The sequence below is a fragment of the Nerophis lumbriciformis genome, linkage group LG22, assembly GCF_033978685.3.
Source record: "Nerophis lumbriciformis linkage group LG22, RoL_Nlum_v2.1, whole genome shotgun sequence".
NCBI classification, from domain to species: Eukaryota; Metazoa; Chordata; class Actinopteri; order Syngnathiformes; family Syngnathidae; genus Nerophis; species Nerophis lumbriciformis.
Window position 1 is genome coordinate 9,339,889 of NC_084569.2, and position 25,070 is coordinate 9,364,958.

At 41.2% G+C, this 25,070-nt stretch overlaps 2 protein-coding genes across 2 annotated transcripts in view; one reads left to right on the plus strand and one right to left on the minus strand.

Moving 5' to 3' along the window:
• The window catches only part of nup85 (nucleoporin 85), a 42,737-nt gene extending 20,094 nt beyond the window's left edge, over positions 1 to 22,643 (minus strand). Inside the window, exons 1-13 of the mRNA XM_061974296.2 lie at positions 22,354 to 22,643; positions 20,087 to 20,177; positions 13,544 to 13,700; positions 13,377 to 13,447; positions 13,256 to 13,299; positions 11,417 to 11,486; positions 11,198 to 11,319; positions 10,992 to 11,126; positions 7,562 to 7,684; positions 1,951 to 2,082; positions 1,760 to 1,866; positions 1,606 to 1,689; positions 1,463 to 1,528 (exon numbers count right to left, since the gene is read on the minus strand). Coding sequence (XP_061830280.1) covers positions 1,463 to 1,528; positions 1,606 to 1,689; positions 1,760 to 1,866; positions 1,951 to 2,082; positions 7,562 to 7,684; positions 10,992 to 11,126; positions 11,198 to 11,319; positions 11,417 to 11,486; positions 13,256 to 13,299; positions 13,377 to 13,447; positions 13,544 to 13,700; positions 20,087 to 20,177; positions 22,354 to 22,386 — 1,235 coding nt within the window. The 5' untranslated portion in view covers positions 22,387 to 22,643. The remainder of the gene's footprint in view (positions 1 to 1,462; positions 1,529 to 1,605; positions 1,690 to 1,759; positions 1,867 to 1,950; positions 2,083 to 7,561; positions 7,685 to 10,991; positions 11,127 to 11,197; positions 11,320 to 11,416; positions 11,487 to 13,255; positions 13,300 to 13,376; positions 13,448 to 13,543; positions 13,701 to 20,086; positions 20,178 to 22,353) is intronic.
• Positions 22,644 to 23,084: 441 nt separating this feature from the next.
• The window catches only part of LOC133615590 (small ubiquitin-related modifier 2-like), a 14,342-nt gene continuing 12,356 nt past the window's right edge, over positions 23,085 to 25,070 (plus strand). The window contains exons 1-2 of the mRNA XM_061974306.1: positions 23,085 to 23,228; positions 23,578 to 23,709. Coding sequence (XP_061830290.1) covers positions 23,208 to 23,228; positions 23,578 to 23,709 — 153 coding nt within the window. The 5' untranslated portion in view covers positions 23,085 to 23,207. The remainder of the gene's footprint in view (positions 23,229 to 23,577; positions 23,710 to 25,070) is intronic.

Sequence of the window (25,070 nt, forward strand, 5' to 3'; positions counted from 1 at the left end):
CGAATGAAGGCAACAAAGCTAGCAAGCGAACTTCACCTGGATGATTTTAAAGGTGGTGCTTCTTGGTGTTTCCGGTTCATGAAAAGACGCAATCTCTCCATCCGCACACGGACCACTATTTCACAGCAACTGCCTAACGACTTTAAAGAAAAGCTGGCTACTTTCCGTGCATATTGTAAAAACAAGATAGCTGAAAAAAAGATCCGGCCAGAGCACATTATCAACATGGACGAGGTTCCACTGACTTTTGATATTCCTGTGAACCGCACTGTTGATATAACGGGAGCACGTACGGTGAATATTCGCACCACAGGGAATGAGAAGTCGTCCTTCACTGTGGTTCTAGCTTGCCATGCTAATGGCCAGAAACTTCCTCCCATGGTGATATTCAAAAGGAAGACCTTGCCAAAAGAGACCTTTCCAGCCGGCGTCATCATAAAAGCTAACTCGAAGGGATGGATGGATGAAGAAAAGATGAGCGAGTGGTTAAGGGAAGTTTACGCGAAGAGGCCGGGTGGCTTTTTTCACACAGCTCCGTCCATGTTGATATACGACTCTATGCGCGCCCACATCACAGATGGTGTCAAAAAACAAGTGAAGCACACAAATACAACACTCGCCGTCATTCCGGGTGGATTAACCAAAGAACTCCAACCGCTGGATATTGGTGTCAACAGGGCATTCAAATCACGACTGCGAACGGCGTGGGAACAATGGATGACCGAAGGCGAACACACCTTCACTAAGACAGGGAGACAGCGCCGGACGACATACGCCAACATCTGCCAGTGGATCGTAAATGCCTGGGCAGATATTTCGGTCACAACTGTGGTCCGAGCTTTCCGGAAGGCAGGATTCACAGAACTGCTGGACAACAGTGACACTGACTCCGATGACTTCGACGAGACGGAACCGGCCATTTTGGATCCCACATTTGCCCAACTTTTCAATTCGGACACCGAAGACGAAGAATTCGAAGGATTTACGAATGAAGAATAACTTCAGAAAGTGAGCGCTATGTTTATTTTGTGTGTTGTGACATTAACGTTCGAGCAACATTATGTTGCTATTGCTCTACACTATTTTGAATTTTACTATGTTTGTGATTGCACATTTGCGTACATTTTGGGACAGAGTTGTTAGAACGCTGGTTTTCAATATATTATTAAAGTTTGACTGACCTATCTGACTGTTTTTTTGACATTCCCTTTAGCGCAGCGTAGGCGCGGCTTATAGTCCGGGGCGGCTTATAGGTGGACAAAGTTTTGAAATATGCCATTCATTGAAGGTGCGGCTAATAATCCGGTGCGCCTTATAGTGCGGAAAATACGGTATATACTGGCCACTGTATGTATATACGTATATCCAGCCCTCAGCCATATTTTTTTAACCGCATGTGGCCCCCGAGTCTAAAGGTTTGGGGACCCCTGAGCTAGCATGTAATAGCATTTCCGAGGCATACCTGTGATGAGTGAAGAGACCTGACGCATATTCTAACAGCAGGAACTCTCTCAAGTTGGAGCCAAAGCTGAAAAGACAAAAGAATGATCATGTTAGCAAAAAAAAAAAGGGTGCTGTTTTCTCCTCCTTCAAAACGCTTCTTACTGAAGATTGTGAGACTGGAGGAGCTGGCAGTGATCGAGTAGATCTGTCAGATGGGCCACAAACCACCAGTTGTTGAGTGCAATGCTAAAAAGGGACACATAACATTAGGGATTTAGCATTGATAAATCGCAGAATAGATGTGAAGTTGCGTTACCTGCAGTCTTTAAGGACCTGATGGATGTCAAACTCAAAGGCAGCAAGTAAGATGCTGTCCAGCGCCTCAGGCACGCTCCTGGGGTCCAGAAACATGGTCATGCACGACTGTGGAGAGCGACACAGATGCAAAAGACACATTAAGCAGCAGCGTCAACAACAAATAGCGCTGCGGTAGTAAAAGTGGAGTACCTGTGCATAGAAATGCAACTCTGCGGGTTGGACTGTGGGGTGGCAATAGAGCAGTCTTGTGACCATGAAGTGGTACCAGGTGCTCAGAAGTTCTCTGTGCTCCAACAAAGTGTCTTCATCTCCTACTAGGATCTACAATTAAAAGGAATCCATCAATCGCTTGCACTGAACCTAAGAAACAGCATCAAAACGTTTATACGGTCGCACTTCCCTCCATCTCAGTGTCTGCCCTGCTTGCCTCTTTGTAGGGCTGGGCGATATACCGATATACCGTATTTTCCGCACTATAAGGCATACTTGCCAACCCTCCCGGATTTTCCGGGAGACTCCCGAAATTCAGCGCCTCTCCCGAAAACCTCCCGGGACAAATTTTCTCCCGAAAATCTCCCGAAATTCAGGCGGACCGCTAACCCACAATATAACCAGCATACCTGCCCAATCACGTTATAACTGTAGAATGATGGAGGGCGAGTTCTTGGTTTCTTATGTGGGTTTATTGTTAGACAGTTTCATTAACGTCCTCCCAGCGCGGCAACAACACACAACGAGAGCAGTCACGTTTTTGTATACCGTAAAGCAGTTCGTCTGCCGTAAACAGCAATGTTGTGACACTCTTAAACAGGACAATACTGCCATCTAGTGCATTTGATGAAAGCACTTTTGTGCGTGCCACACATCAATGCATCATTAGAGAGGGTGTTCAGCATGGTTAGAAAAATAGTGACAGAGAATAGAACAAGGATGGACAATTCAACCCTTAACTCAACAATGAGTAGATGAGTGTTATGTGTGTGTATATGTGTAAATAAATGAACACTGAAATTCAAGTATTTATTTTATATATATATATATATATATATATATATATATATATATATATATATATATATATATATATACACTATATATATATATATATATATATGTATATATATATATATACACACATATAATAAAATAAATAAATATATATATATATACGTATGTATATATATATATATATATATATATATATATATATATATATATATATGTATATATATATATATACACACATATAATAAAATAAATAAATATATATATATACGTATGTATATATATATATATATATATATATATATATATATATATATATATATATATATATATATATATATATATAGCTAGAATTCACTGAACGTCAAGTATTTGTTATATATATATATGAAATACTTGACTTGGTGAATTCTAGCTGTAAATATACTCCTCCCCTTTTAGCCACGCCCCCAACCACGCCCCCCTCCCACACCCACCCCCATCCCGAAATCAGAGGTCTCAAGGTTTGCAAGTATGCTATAAGGCGCACATAAAAACCTCCAATTTTCTCAAAAGCTGACAGTGTGCCTTATAACCCGGTGCGCCTTATATATGGACCAATATTGAGCCACAACAGGTCTCGCAACTACGGTAAGCAGCCGCCGACTTCATTTTCCCGTATAAGAAGAAGCGCGCGGTGCATGCTGGGATATATGAGGAAGGCAGGAATTGTCACTGAACTGCTAGACAACAGCAGCGACACTGACTCGATTAATGACGACTTCGACGAGACATGTTGGATGCCGTATTCGCCCAACTGTTTAATTCGAACACTGAGGAAGAAGAATTTGAGGAATTCGTGGATGAGGAATAACTAAAAAAAGTGAGCTTTACATAACTATTTTGTGTGTTGTGTGACATTAACGTTTGAGCAACGTTGAGTTATTGATGTATTGTTATTGCTTTGCACTATTTCGAGTGTTACTATATTGTGATTGCACTAACGTTTGATTGACCGTAACAGTATCAGACTAATTTTTATGTGTTTATTGAATCGAGGAAAAGTTCCCCTCCACTATGTGATATAAATGTTGCACTACATGTTATACCTTGCTGTTGTTAAAAGATAAACGAAATAGCACGTCACTGACTTTACCTCGGGGAAAATAATAAAACAGCCGTTTATTCATTTTGGGAGTGAACAGAGTTGTCAGAACGCTGGTTTGTAATCTATTAATAAAGTTTGACTGACCTATCTGACTGTTTTGTTGACATTCCCTTTAGCCCAGCTCCATCTAATGGATGCATAACGTAACCCCAGCCTCTACTATAGCGTCTATTCTATGCGCCTTATAATGCGGTGCGCCTTATATATGAACAAAGTTTTCAAACAGACCATTCATATAAGGTGCGCTTTATAATCCGGTGCGCCTTATAGTGCGGAAAATACAGTAAGATATATCGCGGGTTTGTCTCTGTGCGTTATAGAAAATGACTACATCGTGATATTCGAGTATACGTTCTCACGCAGTTGCTTTTAGCTGCGGGCATTACACTACATGCGTTTCCCACTCTTTCTTGTCTCTCCTTCTCGCAGAGACGTAAAACAAGCGCACCTTCTTACATACGTCACGTGTGCAACGTCACACGCTCCCGCGGAGGTAGCGACATGGTAACGTTAGCTGTGATGCTAACGGTGCGGTGCGGGTGGTAATACGAGTGAAAGAAGGTGCCAATCTGGTAACAAATGAAGGAAGAATTAATTCCCAAGAAAAACAGCACGGGGTCCATCGTCTGGCGGTGGTTTGGCTTCAAGCGGGAAGATGTTGAACAATTATGCGGCAAAAGTGTTGCTACAAAAAGTAGCACCGCTGCTAATGTAGCATCATTTGAAAAGTCACCCGCTAGAGAATGAAGAGTGCTTGAAACTCCGCATGTCAACATCTCTGTTCAGTGCCACACCAACAAAATGCCGAAGCAACTATTTCAAGATCAACATCGTATGAAAAAAATAGTCAACAACAGAAGGAGATAACGTCCGCAGGAACCTACCACATAGCGAAGGACATATACCGTATTTTTCAGAGTATAAGTCGCACCGGAGTATAAGTCGCACCTGCCAAAAATGCATAATAAAGAAGGAAAAAAACATATATAAGTCGCACTGGAGTATATGTCGCATTTTTTGGGGAAATGTATTTGATAAAAGCCTACACCAAGAATAGACATTTGAAAGGCAATTTAAAATAAATAAAGAATAGTGAACTACAGGCTGAATAAGTGTACGTTATATGAGGCATAAATAACCAACTGGTATGTTAACGTAACATATTATGGTAAGAGTCATTCAAATAACTATAATATAACAATAAGATGGGTCAGCTGCAGGGGGTGGCAGGGAGACGTCCCTGCCACCGCTCCGCCACCAGGAGGCGTTCCGGGGTTAAAGAGAGCGAAACTCCAATGAGCGGTGGTCCCCGGCTGATGACCCTGCAGCTGACTCAAGGCGCTGTAGGAGGCGCGTCAAGCATACTTGCCCAGCAGAAACAACACCATATCTGTACAATCAATCTAACATATAGAACATGCTATACGTTTACCAAACAATCTGTCACTCCTAATCGCTAAATCCCATGAAATCTTATACGTCTAGTCTCTTACGTGAATGAGATCAATAATATTATTTGATATTTTACGGTAAAGTGTTACTAATTTCACACATAAGTCGCTCCAGAGTATAAATCGCACCCCCGGCCAAACTATGAAAAAAACTGCGACTTATTGTGCGAAAAATACGGTACTATTTAATATGCAGCTCATTTTTATGTGACACTTATTGAAATATCTTGTGTGACATTATGCACAAAAGTGCACTTTCTTTGTTTTAAACAATTGTAGTGGCGTTCTGTACAAAAAGTGCACTTTAATTTAGTGTTGTTTTGATATGTCATCTTAGTGACATCATGCACAAAAGTGCACTCATAGCTTGTTTTAAAATGTCTCTGACAATCTTTCACTTTCTGTTTAGAAATGACATGAATGTTTGTGCCACTGCTTAATAACTGTTTAATAAATACACTTTTGGTCAATTGACTTAGTTGTGATTTCCCTCTCTGAATGAAAGTTTAAAATGAGCATATATTAATGCAGTATGAACAAGAATGTTTTAATGTAGACAAATAGAATCATCATACTGCTGTGATTATATGCATCAAGTGTTCATTCAAGGCTAAGGCAAAATATGGAGATATATATCGTGTATCGTGGCATGGCCTAAAAATATCGACATATTAAAATAAGGTCATATCGCCCAGCCCTACCTCTTTGTCTCGTCTATACATGAAGAGCCTCTCTTTCTGCACTGTTCTCCGAAATCTAAACATCTAAACATGGATGTGATACACAGTGTTGGGTTAGTTACTGAAAACCAGTTACTAATTACTTTATTTGAAAAGTAACTCAGTTACTAACTCAGTTACTTACACCAAAAAGTAATGCGTTACTGTGAAAAGTAACTATTTAGTTACTTCTTTTTTCTTTCTTTTTTTTTCTTTAAGGCTCCCATTAATGCCCTTTTAGCTTTCATTTCAGTACTGTTATTGCACTGGAGAATAATACGATCTGTTGATCAACTTGACATGCATTTGCATCACTGAACTCAGAAAGCAATGTGGTCTACATACAACACAAAGACAAAGATATGTTTCAAAGGGCCAATTTATTTCAGGCCAGAACTAATTGACAAAACTATTTTAAATAGCTGCAACATAATGGCACTTTAACTTTAAGTAGACACAACTTACATTTAACTAAAATGTTATTTTCTTTGTGCTCGACAAAAGAAAAGTATTGAGAATATCTCCATGTTAAGAAACTTGACTTCTGGCTTCACAATGATGTCTTGTTAGTTGTTATGAGAGTAGCGTATGTGTGTGTGTGTGCGGCCTTTTAAGATATGACAGCATGTGAGGTGAGTGACGTCAGTGAGTCGGTGGGCGAGAGAGGTGAGAGAGCGGCAACAGTGAGTGCGTGCAGGTACTCTAGCTTGGTGGATGGCTGCGTACAATAAAGTCACAAAATTGCAACAAACCGCCGGCCTCGTCATTCACCCTCAGCTGTAAAGACCCACTTCCGGGTAAAGTGAAGGTTGTTAGCCCCAAAGTACATAGGCCCTGGAGGAACGTCTCCCTTGTGCCCCTCAACTAAGGTCTGGGAGCCCCCCTCCGCCCCCACCTACACAAAGCACGCCTTTTCTTTTCCGTGTGACACAGAAGGACGATACCGCAGCGCTGCAATAAAACACACTCAGATGTTCTGTTTCTAGCCGATACTACATAAAAAATAACGTAAAATAACGCAGTAACGCATCATGTAGTAACGGTAACTGAGTTACTGAATATAAAAAATAACGCGTTAGATTACTAGTTACCGCCGAAACTAACGGCGTTACAGTACACTGGTAATAAATGGACTCGACTCAATTGACAAGAACTTCTCGACAACGAGCAGAGAAAATAAAATAAAGAAGATGCATTGAATGAGGAGAAGGTGTGTCCAAACTTTTGGCCTGTACTGTATATGTTCTGTTAAAGCACTGATGGGAACTTGTTATATTTTGGTTAGAAAAACATCACTTTGAGCAAGTTGCAAACAGCCCCATTAACTCCTTTAATGTCCATGTGTGAACGATATTGTCCATCCATGCTACATTTTATTTCTGAAGACATGACACCTATGGGGGGACTAAGGTCCACTATTTCAGGTACCTAATTTTGCATCCGGTACAGGGGTACAGTAGAAGCTATGAAAGACAAACCTTGCATACGACTTCCAGGTGTTGGTTGCTGGCAAAAGAGTTGTCCTGAAGACAGCGGTCTACCTCCTCATGCCAATGTCTCCACTTCACGTCAAACTCTGTAAGTGTCGGAGTGCCAATAGGCTGAAAGTAAAGCAAGAGATTCTGTGAAGCCCTTAAATAATTTTTGATGAACCACAGTATCTGCATAGAGTAGATCCCCACCAAATAGAATTGCTCAACCATAAAATGCCTATTTGTGTTACTTTAAAACCTATAAGCCTCTCACTGTTTATTAAATACATTTTGAGTTCAGTTTTACACATTACATGCACACTAGAGATGCGCGGTTTGCGGACACAACCGCGGAGTCCGCGGATTATCCGCGGATCGGGCGGTTGAAATAAAAAAAAATTAGATTTTATCCGCGGGTCGGAATAAAATTAGATTTTAAATAGATTCAGGCGGGTGGCAGTTAAACCAATTCGGAAATATATATACATAGTTAAATGTTGTTACCCACATACGAAAAACGAGCAGGCACCTGCAGCATATGCCACAACAGAAGAAGAAGAAAAAAAGAGATGGACACTTTTACGGAGCGGAGAAGGGACGCCTCGCCGGGGTCCGGGACCGAGGCCCCTTCCCCCGAGAGGGCCCCACCGGGAGCCGTAGCTGAGGTGATCCCCGAGAAGGGCCCGACGCACGTCCAGGGTCACCACCGCGCCCACCGCACGACACCCCGCCTCGTCCGCCTTCGCCGCGGCCGGCATCACGCGCAGCAGGTAAGCAGCTTACCTGCCCGCCACCCCCGTGGCCGGGGGCTCGTAACAGGGGTCACTCCGCGCGCTCCGCCCGCGCAGCTTACCTGCCCGCCACCCCCGTTGCCGGGGGCGCGTAACAGGGGTCACTCCGCGCACAGTGCGCTCACGAAAGGGGTGGGGCTCACCCTGGTGAGCCAAGTGGGTCACTTTTGGTAAGCAGAACTGCGGGATGAACCGAACGCCGGGTTAAGGCGCCCGATGCCGATACTCATCAGACCCCAGAAAAGGTGTTGGTTGATATAGACAGCAGGACGGTGGCCATGGAAGTCGGAACCCGCTAAGGAGTGTGTAACAACCCACCTGCCGAATCAACTAGCCCTGAAAATGGATGGCGCTGGAGCGTCGGGCCCATACCCGGCCGTCGCCGGCAGCGAGAGCCGCGAGGGCTAGGCCGCGACGAGTAGGATGGCCGCCGCGGTGCGCGCTGAAGCCTCGGGCGCGAGCCCGGGTGGAGCCGCCGCGGGTGCGAGGGACATCGCACCTCCACGCGCTTGGAGGTGCGCTCAGCGCGGCTCCCAGATGATTGAGCACTGGTGTGCGTCTGGGCCGTGACAGCGTGGCACGCATTGAATGTCTCTGCATCAGTCTCCTTTCTTTAACAGGCAAAAGCTTTATAACCTCACTAATGCCTTGCATCGTCTATATTAGATATATAACAACGGGCGGGTGCGGTGTTGATTAAATGTTAAATTCAGGTGGATGCGGATGGTTGACGACTTTTGTGATGCGGTTGCGGATGTAATAATTGCCTATCCGCGCATCTCTAATGCACACAGTATACAATACTGTACATATTGTCAAAACATTTTCCTGCTGAAAAATGTCGACTGAATCTGGCAGGGTTCATAGCTGCGGTACTCTGCACTCTGCACATAGCGCCATCAAACTATACAGTCGTGGTCAAAAGTTTACATACACTTGTAAAGAACATAATGTCATGGCTGTCTTGAGTTTCCAATCATTTCTACAACTCTTATTTTTTTGTGATAGAGTGATTGGAGCACATACTTGTTGGTCACAAAAAAACATTCATGAAGTTTGCTTCTTTTATGAATTTATTATGGGTCTACTGAAAATGTGCTGAGTCAAAAGTATACATTCAGCAATGTTAATATTTGCTTACATGTCCCTTGGCAAGTTTCACTGCAATAAGGCACTTTTGGTAGCCATCCACAAGCTTCTGCTTTAATTTTTGACCACTCCTCTTGACAAAATTGGTGCAGTTCAGCTAAATGTGTTGGTTTTCTGACATGGACTTGTTTCTTCAGCATTGTCCACACATTTAAGTCAGGACTTTGGGAAGGCCATTCTAAAACCTTAATTCTAGCCTGATTTACCACTTTTGATTTGTGTTTGGGGTCATTGTCCTGTTGGAACACTCAACTGCGCCCAATACCCAACCTCCGGCCTGATGATTTTAGGTTGTCCTGAAGAATTTGGAGGTAATCCTCCTTTTTCATTGTCCCATTTACTCTCTGTAAAGCACCAGTTCCTTTGGCAGCAAAACAGGCCCAGAGCATAATACTACCACCACCATGCTTGACGGTAGGCATGGTGTTCCTGGGATTAAAGGCCTCACCTTTTCTCCTCCAAACATATTGCTGAGAATTGTGGCCAAACAGCTTAATTTTTGTTTCATTTGACATCATATGGACAAAGATGGAGGCTACCAAAAGCGCCTTATTGCAGTGAAACTTCCCAAGGGACATGTAACTAAAAATTAACATTGCTGTATGTATACTTTTGACCCAGCAGATTTGGTCATATTTTCAGTAGACCCAAAATACATTCATAAAAGAAGCAAACTTCATGAATGTTTTTTGTGACCAACAAGTATGTGCTCCAATCACTCTATCACAAAAAAAAATAAGAGTTGTACAAATGATTGGAAACTCAAGACAGCCATGACATTATGTTCTTTACAAGTGTATGTAAACTTTTGACCACGACTGTAATTGTTTTTTTTTTGTCCATTTTTAACAAGAACCACAACATTCTGAGATACAATTCATGATGAGGTCAAAGGTTCTCCATTTAAAGGATTTCAAAAATAAATAATAATAATTTTCATGGGACTCAAAGACATTAAAATATTTTTAAATATATTACAATATTTAACAGCACTCAACACTTTGAAATACAATACATGAGACGTCTGAATAATAATACATTTTTAGGTACAGCACTTAAATATTATGCAAATAATTTAATACTTTTAATTAGCAAAACATTTTTAGTGTCTGTTTTGCATATGTTTACTGTATAATGCATCTTCAGTATATTTCCACAGAACTTTCCTCCAGAAAGTCTTATCTTTGTCCATGTGATGTCAGATGAAACAAAAATTGATGTGTTGGCCACAATACCCAGCAATATGTTTGGAGGAGAAAAGTAGAAATTGTAGAAATTATTGGAAACTCAAGACAGCTATGACATAATGTTCTTTACAAGTGTATGTAAACTTTTGACCACGACTGTATATTCAAATTACTATAAAAAGAGGGAACTATTTAACATTTAAAGCAGTATGAATAATTTCGCAAATATGCAGGGGTGCAAATGTCAAAAAGGCGGGGATTTTCTTGACCATTATAGTTGAGTGATAGAAATGCAGAATCTGGTCTTACATTGTAGAAAGGCATCCTGCCAAGCAGGTTGTCCATCAGCTTGAACATGCTCCTGGCGGCAGGCTGGAGGGTGGCCTGCTTCACCAGCAAATGACGGACTTCTTCCACGCGACCCTGCAGCGTGTAGCTCACCACCTGCGTAGTAAATACTCCCTTTATACAATTTCCGCGATTAACGTCCGCACCTAAAGATGTGCTGGACCTACCACATCCCAGTAGTCACGGTGCTCAGCGGGACTCTCACTTTGCAGCACGTGCCTTGCCTTCTCTTCCACGTCGGCCTTATGAAGCCTGACCCAATCCAGGAGGTGGAGCAACAGAGAGCCCGCTATGGACACAGACACAAACCACATTGTTAGGAAACCTGGGAGGGTTCAGTGCAAACAAGGAAAAGAAAACAATAGTGGGTGAAAAGTGGATCTAACCAGGAGCAGCATCAATGAAAAGCACTTCGCACAGATTCCAGATCAGTTCTATGGCCAACAAGATTGACACCTGTTGAAATAGAACAGGCACAGTTAACTCCAAATACAAATACTTCAAAATTGTTCAGGATAATCATGCACTCGCATTATACATGCATAATAACTTTTACTTGCGCCGACAACCCTTTTGGTCAATGTCCACAACTACAAAACCCAAAACCAGTGAAGTTAGCACGTTGTGTAAATGATCAATAAAAACAGAATACCGGTACAATGATTTGCAAATCCTTTTCAACTTATATTCAATTGAATAGACTGCAAAGACAAGATATTTAATGTTCCAACTGAGAAACTAATTTTTTTTTGGGCAAATAATCATTAACTTAGAATTTAATGGCAGCAACACATTGCAAAAAAGTTGGCACAGGGGCATTTTTACCACTGTGTTACATGGCCTTTCCTTTTAACAACACTCAGTAAACGTTTGGGAACTGAGGAGACACATTTTGAAGCTTTTCAGGTGGAATTCTTTCCCATTCTTGCTTGATGTACAGCTTAAGTTGTTCAACACTCCGGGGTCTCTGTTGTGGTATTTTAAGCTTCATATTGTGCCACACATTTTCAATGGGAGACAGGTCTGGACTACAGGCAGGCCAGTCTAGTACCCGCACTCTTTTACTATGAAGCCACGCTGTTGTAACACGTGGGTTGGCATTGTCTTGCTGAAATAAGCAGGGGCGTCCATGATAACGTTGCTTGGATGGCAACATATGTTGCTCCAAAACCTGTATGTACCTTTCAGCATTAATGGTTCACAGATGTGTAAGTTACCCATGCCTTGGGCACTAATACACCCCCATACATCACACATGCTGGCTTTTCAACTTTGCGCCTATAGCAATCTGGATGGTTCTTTTCCTCTTTGTTCCGGAGAACACAACATCCACAGTTTCCAAAAACAATTTGAAATGTGGACTCGTCAGACCACAGAACACTTTTCCACTTTGCATCGGTCCATCTTAGATGAGCTCTGGCCCAGCGAAGCCGGCGACGTTTCTGGGTGTTGTTGATAAATGGCTTTCGCTTTGCATAGTAGAGTTTTAACTTGCACTTACAGGTGTAACGACGAACTGTAGTTACTGACAGTGGTTTTCTGAAGTATCCCCGAGCCCATGTGGTGATATCCTTTACACACTGATGTCGCTTTTTGATGCAGTACCGCCTGAGGGATCGAAGGTCACGGGCTTAGGCACTTACGTGAAGTGATTTCTCCAGATTCTCTGAACCATTTGATGATATTACAGACCGTAGATGGTGAAATTCCCTGAATTCCTTGCAATAGCTCGCTGAGAAATGTTGTTCTTAAACTGTTCGACAATTTGCTCACGCATTTGTTGACAAAGTGGTGACCCTCGCCCCATCCTTGTTTGTAAAGGCCTGAGCAGTTCATGGAAGCTGCTTTTATACCCAATCATGGCACCCACCTGTTCCCAATGAGCCTGTTCACCTGTGGGATTTTCCAAATAAGTGTTTGATGAACATTCCTCAACTTTTCAGTCTTTTTTGTCACTTGTGCCAGCTGTTTTGAAACATTTTGCAGGCATCAAATACCAAATGAGCTAATATTTACAAAAAATAAAAGTTTGAACGTTAAATATCTTGTCTTCGCAGTCTATTCAATTGAATATAGGTTGGCAACTTCGTTGGTTTTGTAAATTGAATCTAAATTGTCATTGAATTCAATGACTAAAATAAACTAAACTTAATTGAAAAAAATGGTTGCATGTTCGTCTATGAAAAGAAACCAAGAGAAATGAAAAAGTCAATGTTAGTACAAACCTGATTTCCATACTGCATGCCTGCCGCTGGGTCTTTACTATTAACTGAAAACGGGAAAACATAATAACATTGTGATCATTCCTGAAACATGTATTGTAAATATGTTAAAGAAAATGCTGACCTGCAATTTGCTGGAGCTCTTCAATACAGGCACGTATAATAGATCTATAGTTTTTACTAATGCTGACAAACCTTAGGGGAGAATGGGGGAGTCAAGCAACATTATGGAGAGTTCAAAGTACTTTGGCATGATTTACGGTGAAATGTATTTGGGGGAATAGAGCTTACTGGGGTTTCTTGTTCTTGTTGGGGATGTCTTCTTGAATGGTCTGCAGGCCAACGAAGATGTAGTGCGACTCGTTGAAGAGTTTGCGTAGTATGGGGGAATAGATGTCCTCGTCTTTCCTGACTTCGTGAATGAAGGAGTTACACGACCCTGTGACACCTGCAGAAAGAGGGCACGTGCAAGTTTGAGGTGAAACACTGGACACGAAAATGTAAAAACTAGAGATGTCCGATAATGGCTTTTTTGCCGATATCCGATATTGTCCAACTCTTAATTACCGATACCGATATATACAGTTGTGGAATAAACACATTATTATGCCTAATTTTGTTGTGATGCCCCGCTGGATGCATTAAACAATGTAACAAGGTTTTCGAAAATAAATCAACTCAAGTTATGGAAAAAAGTGCCAACATGGCACTGCCATATTTATTATTGAAGTCACAAAGTGCATTATTTTTTTTAACATGCCTCAAAACAGCAGCTTGGAATTTAGGACATGCTCTCCCTGAGAGAGCATTAGGAGGTTGAGGTGGGGGTGGGGTAGGAGGTAGCGGGGGGTGTATATTGTAGCGTCCCGGAAGAGTTAGTGCTGCAAGGGGTTCTGGGTATTTGTTCTGTTGTGTTTATGTTGTGTTACGGTGCGGATGTTCTCCCGAAATGTGTTTGTCATTCTTGTTTGGTGTGGGTTCACAGTGTGGCGCATATTTGTAACAGTGTTAAAGTTGTTTATAAGGCCACCCTCAGTGTGACCTGTATGGCTGTTGACCAAGTATGATTTGCATTCACTTGTGTGTGTGAAAAGTCGCAGATATTATGTGACTGGGCTGGCACGCAAAGGCAGTGCCTTTAAGATTCATTGGCGCTCTGTACTTCTGCCTATGTCCGTGTACACAGCGGCGTTTTAAAAAATCATAAATTGTACTTTTTGAAACAGATACCGATAATTTTGAAACCAATACCGATAATTTCCGAAATTACATTTTAAACCATTTATCGATATTTATCCGATATTATCGGACATCCCTAGTAAAAACCAGTATTTTAGTTACCACGGTATTACGTTTTCAAAACCCTCACAATAATGCCGTGACGTGTGACGGAATCAAACGTAAAATTGGTGAGTGTCGTTTTTTTTCTGGCACTTATGCGTAGACCCGGTCTGAAACTAAACCATATCTCCCCAAATCCTCTGCGCAGTGAACGTTGGCAAGGAGGGGGTGTGGAACATCGTAAAGAAGAGAAAAAGATGAAGCATTTGAGAGAAGTGTGTTTGTAGTAGGTAAGAATAAATTGTTTTATTCTGGCATTTCATCAAAATTAGTCCGTAACTTTTTGAGTTATGTTGCTAACAAACAGACAAACAAACCCCGGCAAAAATATAACCTCTTTGGCAGAGGTAATCAGAATCAGAAATACTTTATTAATCCTCGGAAGGAGATTCGGGTGCTATTGTTGCTCTTCATATTAGGGGTGTCCCGATCCAGGTTTTTGCACTTCCGATCCGATACCGATATTGTTTTTGCATTTCCGATCCGATACTGACCGATACCGATACTGGCCTATCCGAGCATGTATTAAAGTTTAAAATTATTTAGCCTACTTAGTTGTCAGAATCATGTTGAAAAGGGTTTTAGTACTCTTGATAACAACTAGCCAGCTGAATTAGGGGAGTTTGAATAATACACAATGGTTGGTAACAAGAAACTGACCTGTTTATTCAAGGATAAACACAAAATAGACAAAATTATACATGACAAACAGAAATGGCATCATTGAACTAGGGCTGGGCGATATGGCCTTTTTTTAATATTGCGATATTTTAAGGCCATATTGCGATACACAATATATATCTCGATATTTTGCCTTAGCCTTGAATGAACACTTGATGCATATAATCACAGCAGTATGATGATTCTATGTGTTTTGATTGATTGATTGAGACTTTTATTAGTAGGTTGCACAGTGAAGTACATATTCCGTACAATTGACCACTAAATGGTAACACCCCAATAAGTTTTTCAACTTGTTTAAGTCGGGGTCCACTTAAATTGATTCATGATACAGATATATACTATCAGATATATACTATCATCATAATACAGTCATCACACAAGATAATCACATTGAATTACCGTATTTACATTTATAATCCAGGGTGTGGAGGGGGGCGCCGGATGTAAGTGTCAAAAAGACAGCCAAAAGAGTTTGATATGAGAATAAATCTAAAGTTAAAATATAGGGAAGAAATGCACCCATTTGCAGGAAATGTAGTCTTGATTTTCAACATTTTCTTTCAAGGCTTGCATGTCTACATTAAAACATTCTTCTTCATACTGCATTAATATATGCTACTTTTAAACTTTCATGCAGAGAAGGAAATCACAACTAAAAAAATCACAAATTTTTTCATACGGTGCTGATGTGGACATTTTTGCCTCGGCATTTTGATGGTGTGGACGTGTGGCACCGAATGGAGATAAGCGTCTCGACAGACGTCACAATATTTGAACAATGATGACGAAAACTGTTTTCTCTGTCGTGTCCATGTGTCGAAAATTGTTATGCGCTTATTTTTTTATTTGATTTTGTGCGTGGCATAGATTTGCTATGCGCAGAGGACGCTTAAACAGTGCGCAATTGCACAGGCAAGCACCTTAGAGGGAGCGTTGCTCGCACGGCTGCGCTAGCATCACAGCTAACGTTAGCCATGTTGCAACCTCTCTGCTGGGAGAGGACGTATACGTATGTGACGTATGACGTGACAGTATGTGACGTATGTCGTGACAGTATGTGACGTGTGTAAGAAGGTGCGCTTGCTGTCTGTGAGAGGGAGACACAGGAAAGAGTGAGAAGAGCCTGTCGTGTACTGCCAGCAACTAAAAGCAACTGCGTGAGAATCCACAGACCTGTGGATGTGTTGAAGGTGTGCTGGAAAATGCGTAACGGAAATTAAGGCTCAGCAGAAAAGTGGAATGTATTATTTAAATCGGTGCGTTGGAAAACACGGACCGGATTTTTTTTAAAACTGGATCTGGATCGGCATTTTCCCATGCCTTGCCGATACGCAATTTTTGGCAAATATCGGTAGCCGATCCGATCCAAATATCGGATCGGGACATCCCTACTTCATATACACAGTAATTAAGAAATTAAGTAGGGATAATGAAATAAGCAATATAATAAAGTGAGCAAGACGATAAACAAAAAGTACCAAGTAGGATTACTATATGTACGAGATAGACAATATTTACATGGTGAAATAACCCGATTGGCTGCGTGAAGCAGGTATTGCACATTTTCAAACATGAAAGTGTAAAAATATAGTATAAAGAAGTCTGCGTACAGCAAAGCTTGAGCATTTCCAAGCCGACACAGAGTCGGTCACTGCGCAGGTATAGCGTCCGGTGGAGCGCGGACAATGCACACCGCAGAAATACGAGTAATATGAGAAGCTACTTGACAAACCATGATCCGGGAAATATATTTGAAGCCCACAAAGCTAAAAAATCCATTTGTGAGGTATTTTCATTATTAAAAGTTAAATTTTCTGACAATCAGCAATTTCCAAAATGATATTAAAAAATGTTCACTGTAGAGGACACTACTTCTTGGAAAAATTAAGTTGAAAACTGTACATTATTCAGAGTTTCCCTAGATTGCCAAAATACCTGTGGCGGTGGGGGAGTGGTCAACATGACATCATCGCATAATTTGCTATGATGATATGATTTTCTTCAAATAGGCTAAAAAATATATATTCAAAAACAAATCTGGTATTATTAATTAGTATTAATAAATATTATTATATTATTTTACAGCTGTTTATTGTACAATGTACTTTGAGAATTGTTCAAATGTCTAGTGACTTTTTTTTTTAATTAAAAAACGACTAGCAACAAATCTAGCATCTTTTGCTGGTGTTATTATAGACTGTACTCGTTAAGAGACTTTACTTCTGTCCCTCGATGTCCCAGACGAAAAGAGAGCTGCAGCAAGCATGACGTCACACTTGCTTCGCACTGCTGCTTCGGTTGGACTTTCTCTCTTTAAAGGGGAACTGCACTGTTTTTTTTGGAATTTTGCCTATCGTTCCCAATCATCAGACGAAAGTGTTTGCACGGTATGTAAAAACGTGTTGGAATTGTGCCGTTAGTTAGTATAAGATTGGCAATAAAAGTTAACAATACCATCAGACTTTGTGTGACCTCTTCTGACGGCTACAAGACATTATATTACTTGTATTTGTTTTCACGTCAAATACCCTTATTTTCAAGATGTGGCAGCTATGATATTGTCGTGGGGGATGGCCACATTCAGTTACATTAAGGGGAATCCTTGTTATTGTATTACACTTGTTACACAGGATGTTTATTTACATTGTCACTTTCAAGATACTCAACTGTATTTTTTTTTTATATTTGCTTGTAATAGTGAATGCCCCAGCACTATTCTTGCACTTAAACATACATGTTAATATAGTAAAAATATGATTAATACATTTCAGCATTATGTTTGTGTTTAATAACCTTAAGTGTGTTTATCCTAATCATTCTGGACACTTCATTTTACACACTATGGCATTTTTGCCAAGATTTTTTTGGAGAATACCACAATAATATCGTACCGTGGCCCTATGACCCAAAACTGTTTTTATCATCTCAGAAATATTTCTGAAGTGAGAAATTTGTTGTCAAAATTGGATCTCGAAATCATCATTCACACGTTCATTTCGTCTCGTATTGACTATTGCAATTCTCTTTTCAACAAGTCAACGCTAAAGAGACTTCAGACTAGGGCTGGGCGATATGGCCTTTTTTAAATATCGCGATATTTTAAGGTCATATCGCGATACACGATATATATCTCGATATTTTGCCTTAGCCTTGAATGAATACTTGATGCATATAATCACAGCAGTATGATGATTCTATGTGTCTACATTAAAACATTCTTCTTCATACTGCATTAATATGTGCTACTTTTAAACTTTCATGCAGAGAAGGAAATCACAACTAAAAAAAAAATCACAATTTTTTTCATACGGTGTTGATCTGGAAATGTTTGCCTCGGCCTTTTGATGGTGTGGACGTGTGGCACCAAACGGAGATATTGACGTGCGGAGTAAGCCCTCCTCCTTGTCTAGCGGGTGACTTTTCAAATGATCCTACATATTAGCAGTGTAGCCGAGTGTCCTGGGTTCACCTATACAGTGTACTTATCTAATAAAATAATAAACGGGAGACATTAGAGCAGGTTCGGTAGCCACCGCTTCTTTAATGTCAACATCACACACCTCCTTCCACAACCACACACACCCTACGTCACAGCCCTACGGCAACAACTCTGGAGGGACAAAACTCCTCCTCCTTACCTAACACACTCCGGTAACTTGGGACACCCTGAACTGTTTGTTACAGCAGTAATGCTACTTTTTATAGCAACACTTTTGCCCCACACTTGACAAATTACAGTTGTCTGTTCGACATATTCCCACTTGAAGCCAAACCACCGCCAGACGATGGACCCCCTGCTGTTTTTCTTGGGAATTAATTATTCCTTCATTTGTTACCAGATTCGCACCTTCTTTCTCTTGTATTAGCGCTCGCACCACTCCGCTAGCATCACAGCTAACGTTAGCCATGCTGCTACCTGTGCTCAGGGAGGACGTATACGTATGTGACGTATGTCGTGACAGTATGTGACGTGTGTAAGAAGGTGCGCTTGTCTGTCTGTGAGAAGGAAAGAGTGAGTAGAGCCTGTAGTGTAATGCCCGCAGCTAAAAGCAACTGCGTGAGTATGCTCGATATCACGATATATAGTCATTTGCTATATCGCACAGAGACAAACCCGCGATATATCGCGTATATCGATATATCGCCCAGCCCTACTTCAGACTGTACAAAATGCGGCTGCCAGACTTTTGACCAGTGCACCCAGAACAGCCCATATTACCCCCGTTTTATCCAGTCTTCATTGGCTTCCAGTTAAATTCCGCATTGAGTTTAAAATGTTAGTCCTGACATTCCGTGCATTGCATGGTGGGGCCCCTCAGTACATCACTGACTTGCTATGCCCCTACTCTTCGGGCCGCAGACTCCGGTCTTCAGGTCAGGGTCTTCTAAAGATCCCAAAAACTTGTTTTAAAACCCGTAGAGACCTGGCATTCCAGGTTATAGCTCCCAGACTCTGGAAAAAATGGCCCCAGTCCCTCCGTGATCTTGACTGTGTTGAAACTTTAAAAAAAAAACATTTAAAAACTTCTCTTTTTAGTACAGCTTTTAGTTGATGCACCTTTTAACTATAATTTTTTATTTCACTTCGTATCTTTTTTATGATGTTGCCCCTGTTGTTTTAATTGAATTGTTGTTTTACTTCACCTATGTTGTGTACAGCGCTTTGGGATTTTATCTGTGACAAGCGCTTTATAAATAAAATGTACTTACTTACTTACTTACTATAACCGTTACAATATCGTACCGTGAAATTTTGTTATCGCTACATCTCTAGTAAACAATCATGCACATTTCTTAATATCCACACACCTGAACGTTTGTAGAGGGTCTCATACACAAGAATATCTCCTGGGCCCCAAGCATACCCAAGATGTTTTCCATGACTGACTGCAGGAATATTCTAAAAAGGTAACAAAAAGACAGAAAGGTCAATACAAAATCGTAAAGCACTAATGCAGTACATTTACTAGTAAACTACAGTACTCTGGAATACATTACACCTCATCGACAGCCTGCTACAAGTGAAGTCAGTGGACTACTTTTAGCATTGTTGAGTGCCTAATTGTTAAATGATGACTACATATTGGCCAAAATTGTTCAATCTTTATATAAACGACATTTGTAAAGTTACAAAGGACTTAAAGTCAGTATTATTTGCAGATGATACAACGGCATTTTGTTCAGGAGAGAACACAGAAGATAATACAAATAACAGAAGAAATGAACAAATTAAAAAGATGGTTTGATAAAAACAGACTATCTTTGAATCTCAGTAAGACTAAAATAATGCTATTTGGTAACAGTAGAAGAGAAAGTCAAACACAAATACAAATAGACAGAGTAAATATTGAAAGGGTAAATGAAAACACAATTTTGGGTGTAATAATAGATGATAAAATGATTTGGAAATCTCATGTAAAAAATATACAACAAAAGTAGCAAGAAACACATCAATAATGAATAAAGCAAATCATGTTCTAGACCAATGTTCCCTCTAAGGTGCACGCCTGTGCAATTGCGCACTGCTCAAGCGTCCTCTGCGCACGGCAAATCTATGCCACGCACAAAATGAAATAAAAAAATAAGCGCATAACAATTTCCGAAACGACACGAGAGAGAAAACAGTTTTCGTCATCATTGTTCAAATATTGTAACGTCCGTCGAGACGCTTTGAGGACATGAATTCCATCGATCACTTTACTGAGCAAAACTCTTTTTGTCGGCCATAAACACATAACCAAAACATTAGTAAAAAAAATGATATCTAGCAAAACTGGTCATTTCAAACCAGACCAAAAGCAACTTTGTTATATCAACAGCAGCCGCTCACTCTTTCTGCACATATGGCACTTAGTCAGTGATGCGTTTACAGCCACACAAAAAGTCGGACAACTCCAACACCACACATAAAGTGTAATTCCAGGTCGTTACACTCTGATTTACCAATCAAATGTGTGCTTATTCTCGTGTCATTTAATAGGAATCTTAATTTATAAATATTAATCATGAAATGCTGTTAGTATATTAAATAAATACTACTAAAAATATATTTTTTACAAACAGGAAGTTGCAGGAATGTACACATGATCCCCTGCTTACATCTCATTGTGCAACATGTGAATGTTTTAATGGGAACTAAATGCAATGTCTGAAAGGGGTACAAACTATTTCCAAAGCAGGACCTCCACCCAGACAAACAATACAAGTACACAGTTCATGAAAAACAATATTTGTTGTTATTGTCATTGTAAGTGGGTCTAAACACTTATATTAGAAAATAACCTCATGGAAATGACTGCTGTCATTTGATTATAATAATAAGAGAATGTTGTCTGTCTATCTGTGTTGGCCCCTGCGCTGAGGTGGGGACTTGTCCAGGGTGTACACCGCCTAACGCGAATGCAGCTGAGATAGGCTCCAGCACCCCCCGCGACCCCGAAAGGGACAAGCGGTAGAAAATGGATGGATGGAGATTTAACTTGTTATTTAGTCAGGTTTGGGACAGGTGTGCACGTCTGATGTTGCTCACATGGGCTCCACTGAATGCTCAGGGACTTTTTGCGTATGCTCACACACATGAAAAATTAGAGGGAACATTGTTCACAAAGTACACAGAACAAGAATTATGATGAACATCTTGAACCCTTTTTTTTTAAGGTTATTGAGACAAAGATTATTTATGTATTTAATATTTGTTTGCTTACTATAGTGTATTATTTATTTGTTCACTGTTTTGTTACAGAGAACAAGGACATTGGATAAAATTGCAATGGTATGAAAAGGGGTAGGATGAAATAAACTCTGCTTCTTCCTACTCCTTTTCGGAAGTGATGTAATGAAACAACCGGAAATTGTGTGATGCATTACATTATATCGTATGCATGTTCCAAATAAACAAACTGAACATATGATTAAAGGATGACTACAATGCAAATCATTTCATACTTGAACCAACGAAACATGTTATTGTTATTTATTTAATAATAAAAACACATTTTGACGCGTGGGTGTGATTCAGTGGACACTAGCTTGTTAGCAACCGTTCTGAATGAACCTTAGCAACATAAGTCACTTACGGTGATAGTTGGGTCGACGTCGACCTCCTCCATTAGGGAATAATATCAACAAATACAACTAAAAAAGAAAAAAAATGAATAAATTGTGTAAAATCGTCAAGCCATGAAATACAAACGCAGTGTCTACGCGCGCCAGCCATTCAGTGAAAAGCCCCCCTCGGTGTAGGCTCATGACGTCACAACAGGGCTGCCCGTTCTAGCGCCTGCTTTTCCATTTACTGCCTGTTTCTTCATTTTACCGTTTTAAGAGCTGAAATTGGAACAAAAAATACCAACAATCGATACGGCTTTTGTTGACTCCGAATTGGCTCTCCCGCGTTGAAAGAAGCATTTATACAAGCGTAATAATCTGTAATTGTAATATCCCTTATGCTTTTTGGACGGTTGATTCGTAGTTCGTGACGTTTCATTTTTATGTCCTGAAGCGCAGGATTCCAGGGCTACAAAATGAAGAAAAGAGCATCGTGTTTTCTTAAAATAACAAAGAAAAAAGCAACGCTATCAAACGTTAGCAGTCAGTTTTTTTTTTTTTTTTTTACGTGTAGTGGTTGTACGTTTATTGTAACGTTCAAAGCCGACAAAATGGGGGGGAAAAACAACGCCGTGCGCGTGCACGCGTCGCCTGGCTGCCTGTGTCGCGCGCATGCAGACTCTCCCGCCCAGCGCCCCCGCCCGCGTTCCGACCACTTCCGCCCTCGTGACCGCCCGCGGCCAATCCGAGCCCGCCGACTCGCGCGCGCGCCGTCGCGGGGCCGCGCACGTCGGGTTTGGAAACTTTTAGCGGGAACGAGCACGTGCGCGCACCCGTGTTCTCTTTGTGTAGCGAGCGTAGAGAAAGCGCCAAAAGAGTGACCATGGCTGATGAAAAACCAAAGGTGAGTGGCAACCGCGCCGCGTTCCGAACGCGCGGTTTTCCCGGCAAAAATGTGCGCCTCGGAGCCTCATATAAAATATATTTTCAACGCACTCATGTCTGGATATTTTCCAAGTTGCGAGCGACAACTAACAACTCTTACTTTGCTAGACCGGAAGGCTCGTGAACGCGCATTGGCGGGCGCGCCACCGGCCTGCTTTTTTTCTGCGTGAACACACGCAGCCAACCAGATGGTGTCACCCTCAGTGCACCCTTGGTCCTTTTTTTTCACCAATGATGCCACTGCAATTGCACCATCCTCTCAATTGTGGCCTCAAATACTAATAATAAATGTTTTCTGTCTCCTCCAGGAAGCAGTAAAGACTGAAAGTTCTGAGCACATCAACCTGAAGGTAGCAGGCCAGGATGGATCCGTTGTGCAATTCAAGATTAAAAGGCACACGGCGCTCCATAAACTCATGAAGGCCTACTGTGACAGACAGGTGAGCATGTATTAATTAACGCGGCACCACGTGCCGTCGAGCAGTGTTTTTCAACCACTGTGCCGTGGGAAATGATCTAATTTCACCCATTTGGGTAAAAAAATATTTCTTGCAAACCAGTAATTATAGTCTGCAAATGATGTGTTGTTGTTGAGTGTCTGTGCTGTCTAGAGCTCGGCAGAGTAACCGTGTAATACTCTTCCATATCAGTAGGTGGCAGCCGGTAGCTACCGTATTTTCCGCACTATAAGGCGCACCTAAAAACCACAAATTTACTCAAAAGCTGACAGTGCGGCTTATAACCCGGTGCGCTTTATATATGGATTAATATTAAGATTCATTTTCATAAAGTTTCGGTCTCGCAACTACGGTAAACAGCCGCCATCTTTTTTCCCCGTAGAAGAGGAAGTGCTTCTTCTTCTACGCAAGCAACCGCCAAGGTAAGCACCCGCCCCCATAGAACAGGAAGCGCTTCTTCTTCTACTGTAAGCAACCACCCGCCCGCGTAGAAGAAGAAAAAGCGTGCGGATATCACCGTACGTTTCATTTCCTTTGTGTGTTTACATCTGTAAAGACCACAAAATGGCTCCTACTAAGCGACAAGGATCCGGTTCATGAAAAGACGCAATCTCTCCATCCGCACACGGATTACGATTTCACAGCAACTGATATTCCTGTGAACCGCACTGTGGATACAACGGGAGCACGTACGGTGAATATTCGCACCACAGGGAATGAGAAGTCATCCTTCACTGTGGTTCTAGCTTGCCATGCTAATGGCCAGAAACTTCCACCCATGGTGATATTCAAAAGGAAGACCTTGCCAAAAGAGACCTTTCCAGCCGGCGTCATCATAAAAGCTAACTCGAAGGGATGGATGAAGAAAAGATGAGCGAGTGGTTAAGGTAAGTTTACGCGAAGAGGCCGGGTGGCTTTCTTCACGCAGCTCCGTCCATGTTGATATACGATTCCATGCGCGCCCACATCACGCTGGTTTTAATATATTATTAAAGTTTGACTGACCTATTTGACTGTTTTTTTGACATTCCTTTAGCGCAGTTAGATGCGGCTTACAACACGGGGCGGCTTATAGGTGGACAAAGTTTTGAAATATGCCGTTCATTGAAGGCGCGGCTTATAACCCAGGGCGCCTTATGGTGCGGAAAATACGGTAATTGCTTTGTAGATGTCGGAAACAGCAGGTAAAAAGGTATCTAATGCTTAAACCAAAAATAAACAAAAGGTTAGTGCCCCTAAGAAAAGGCATGGAAGCTTAGGGAAGGCTATGCAGAACGAAACTAAAACTGAACTGGCTACAAAGTAAACAAAAACAGAATGCTGGACGACAGCAAAGACTTACT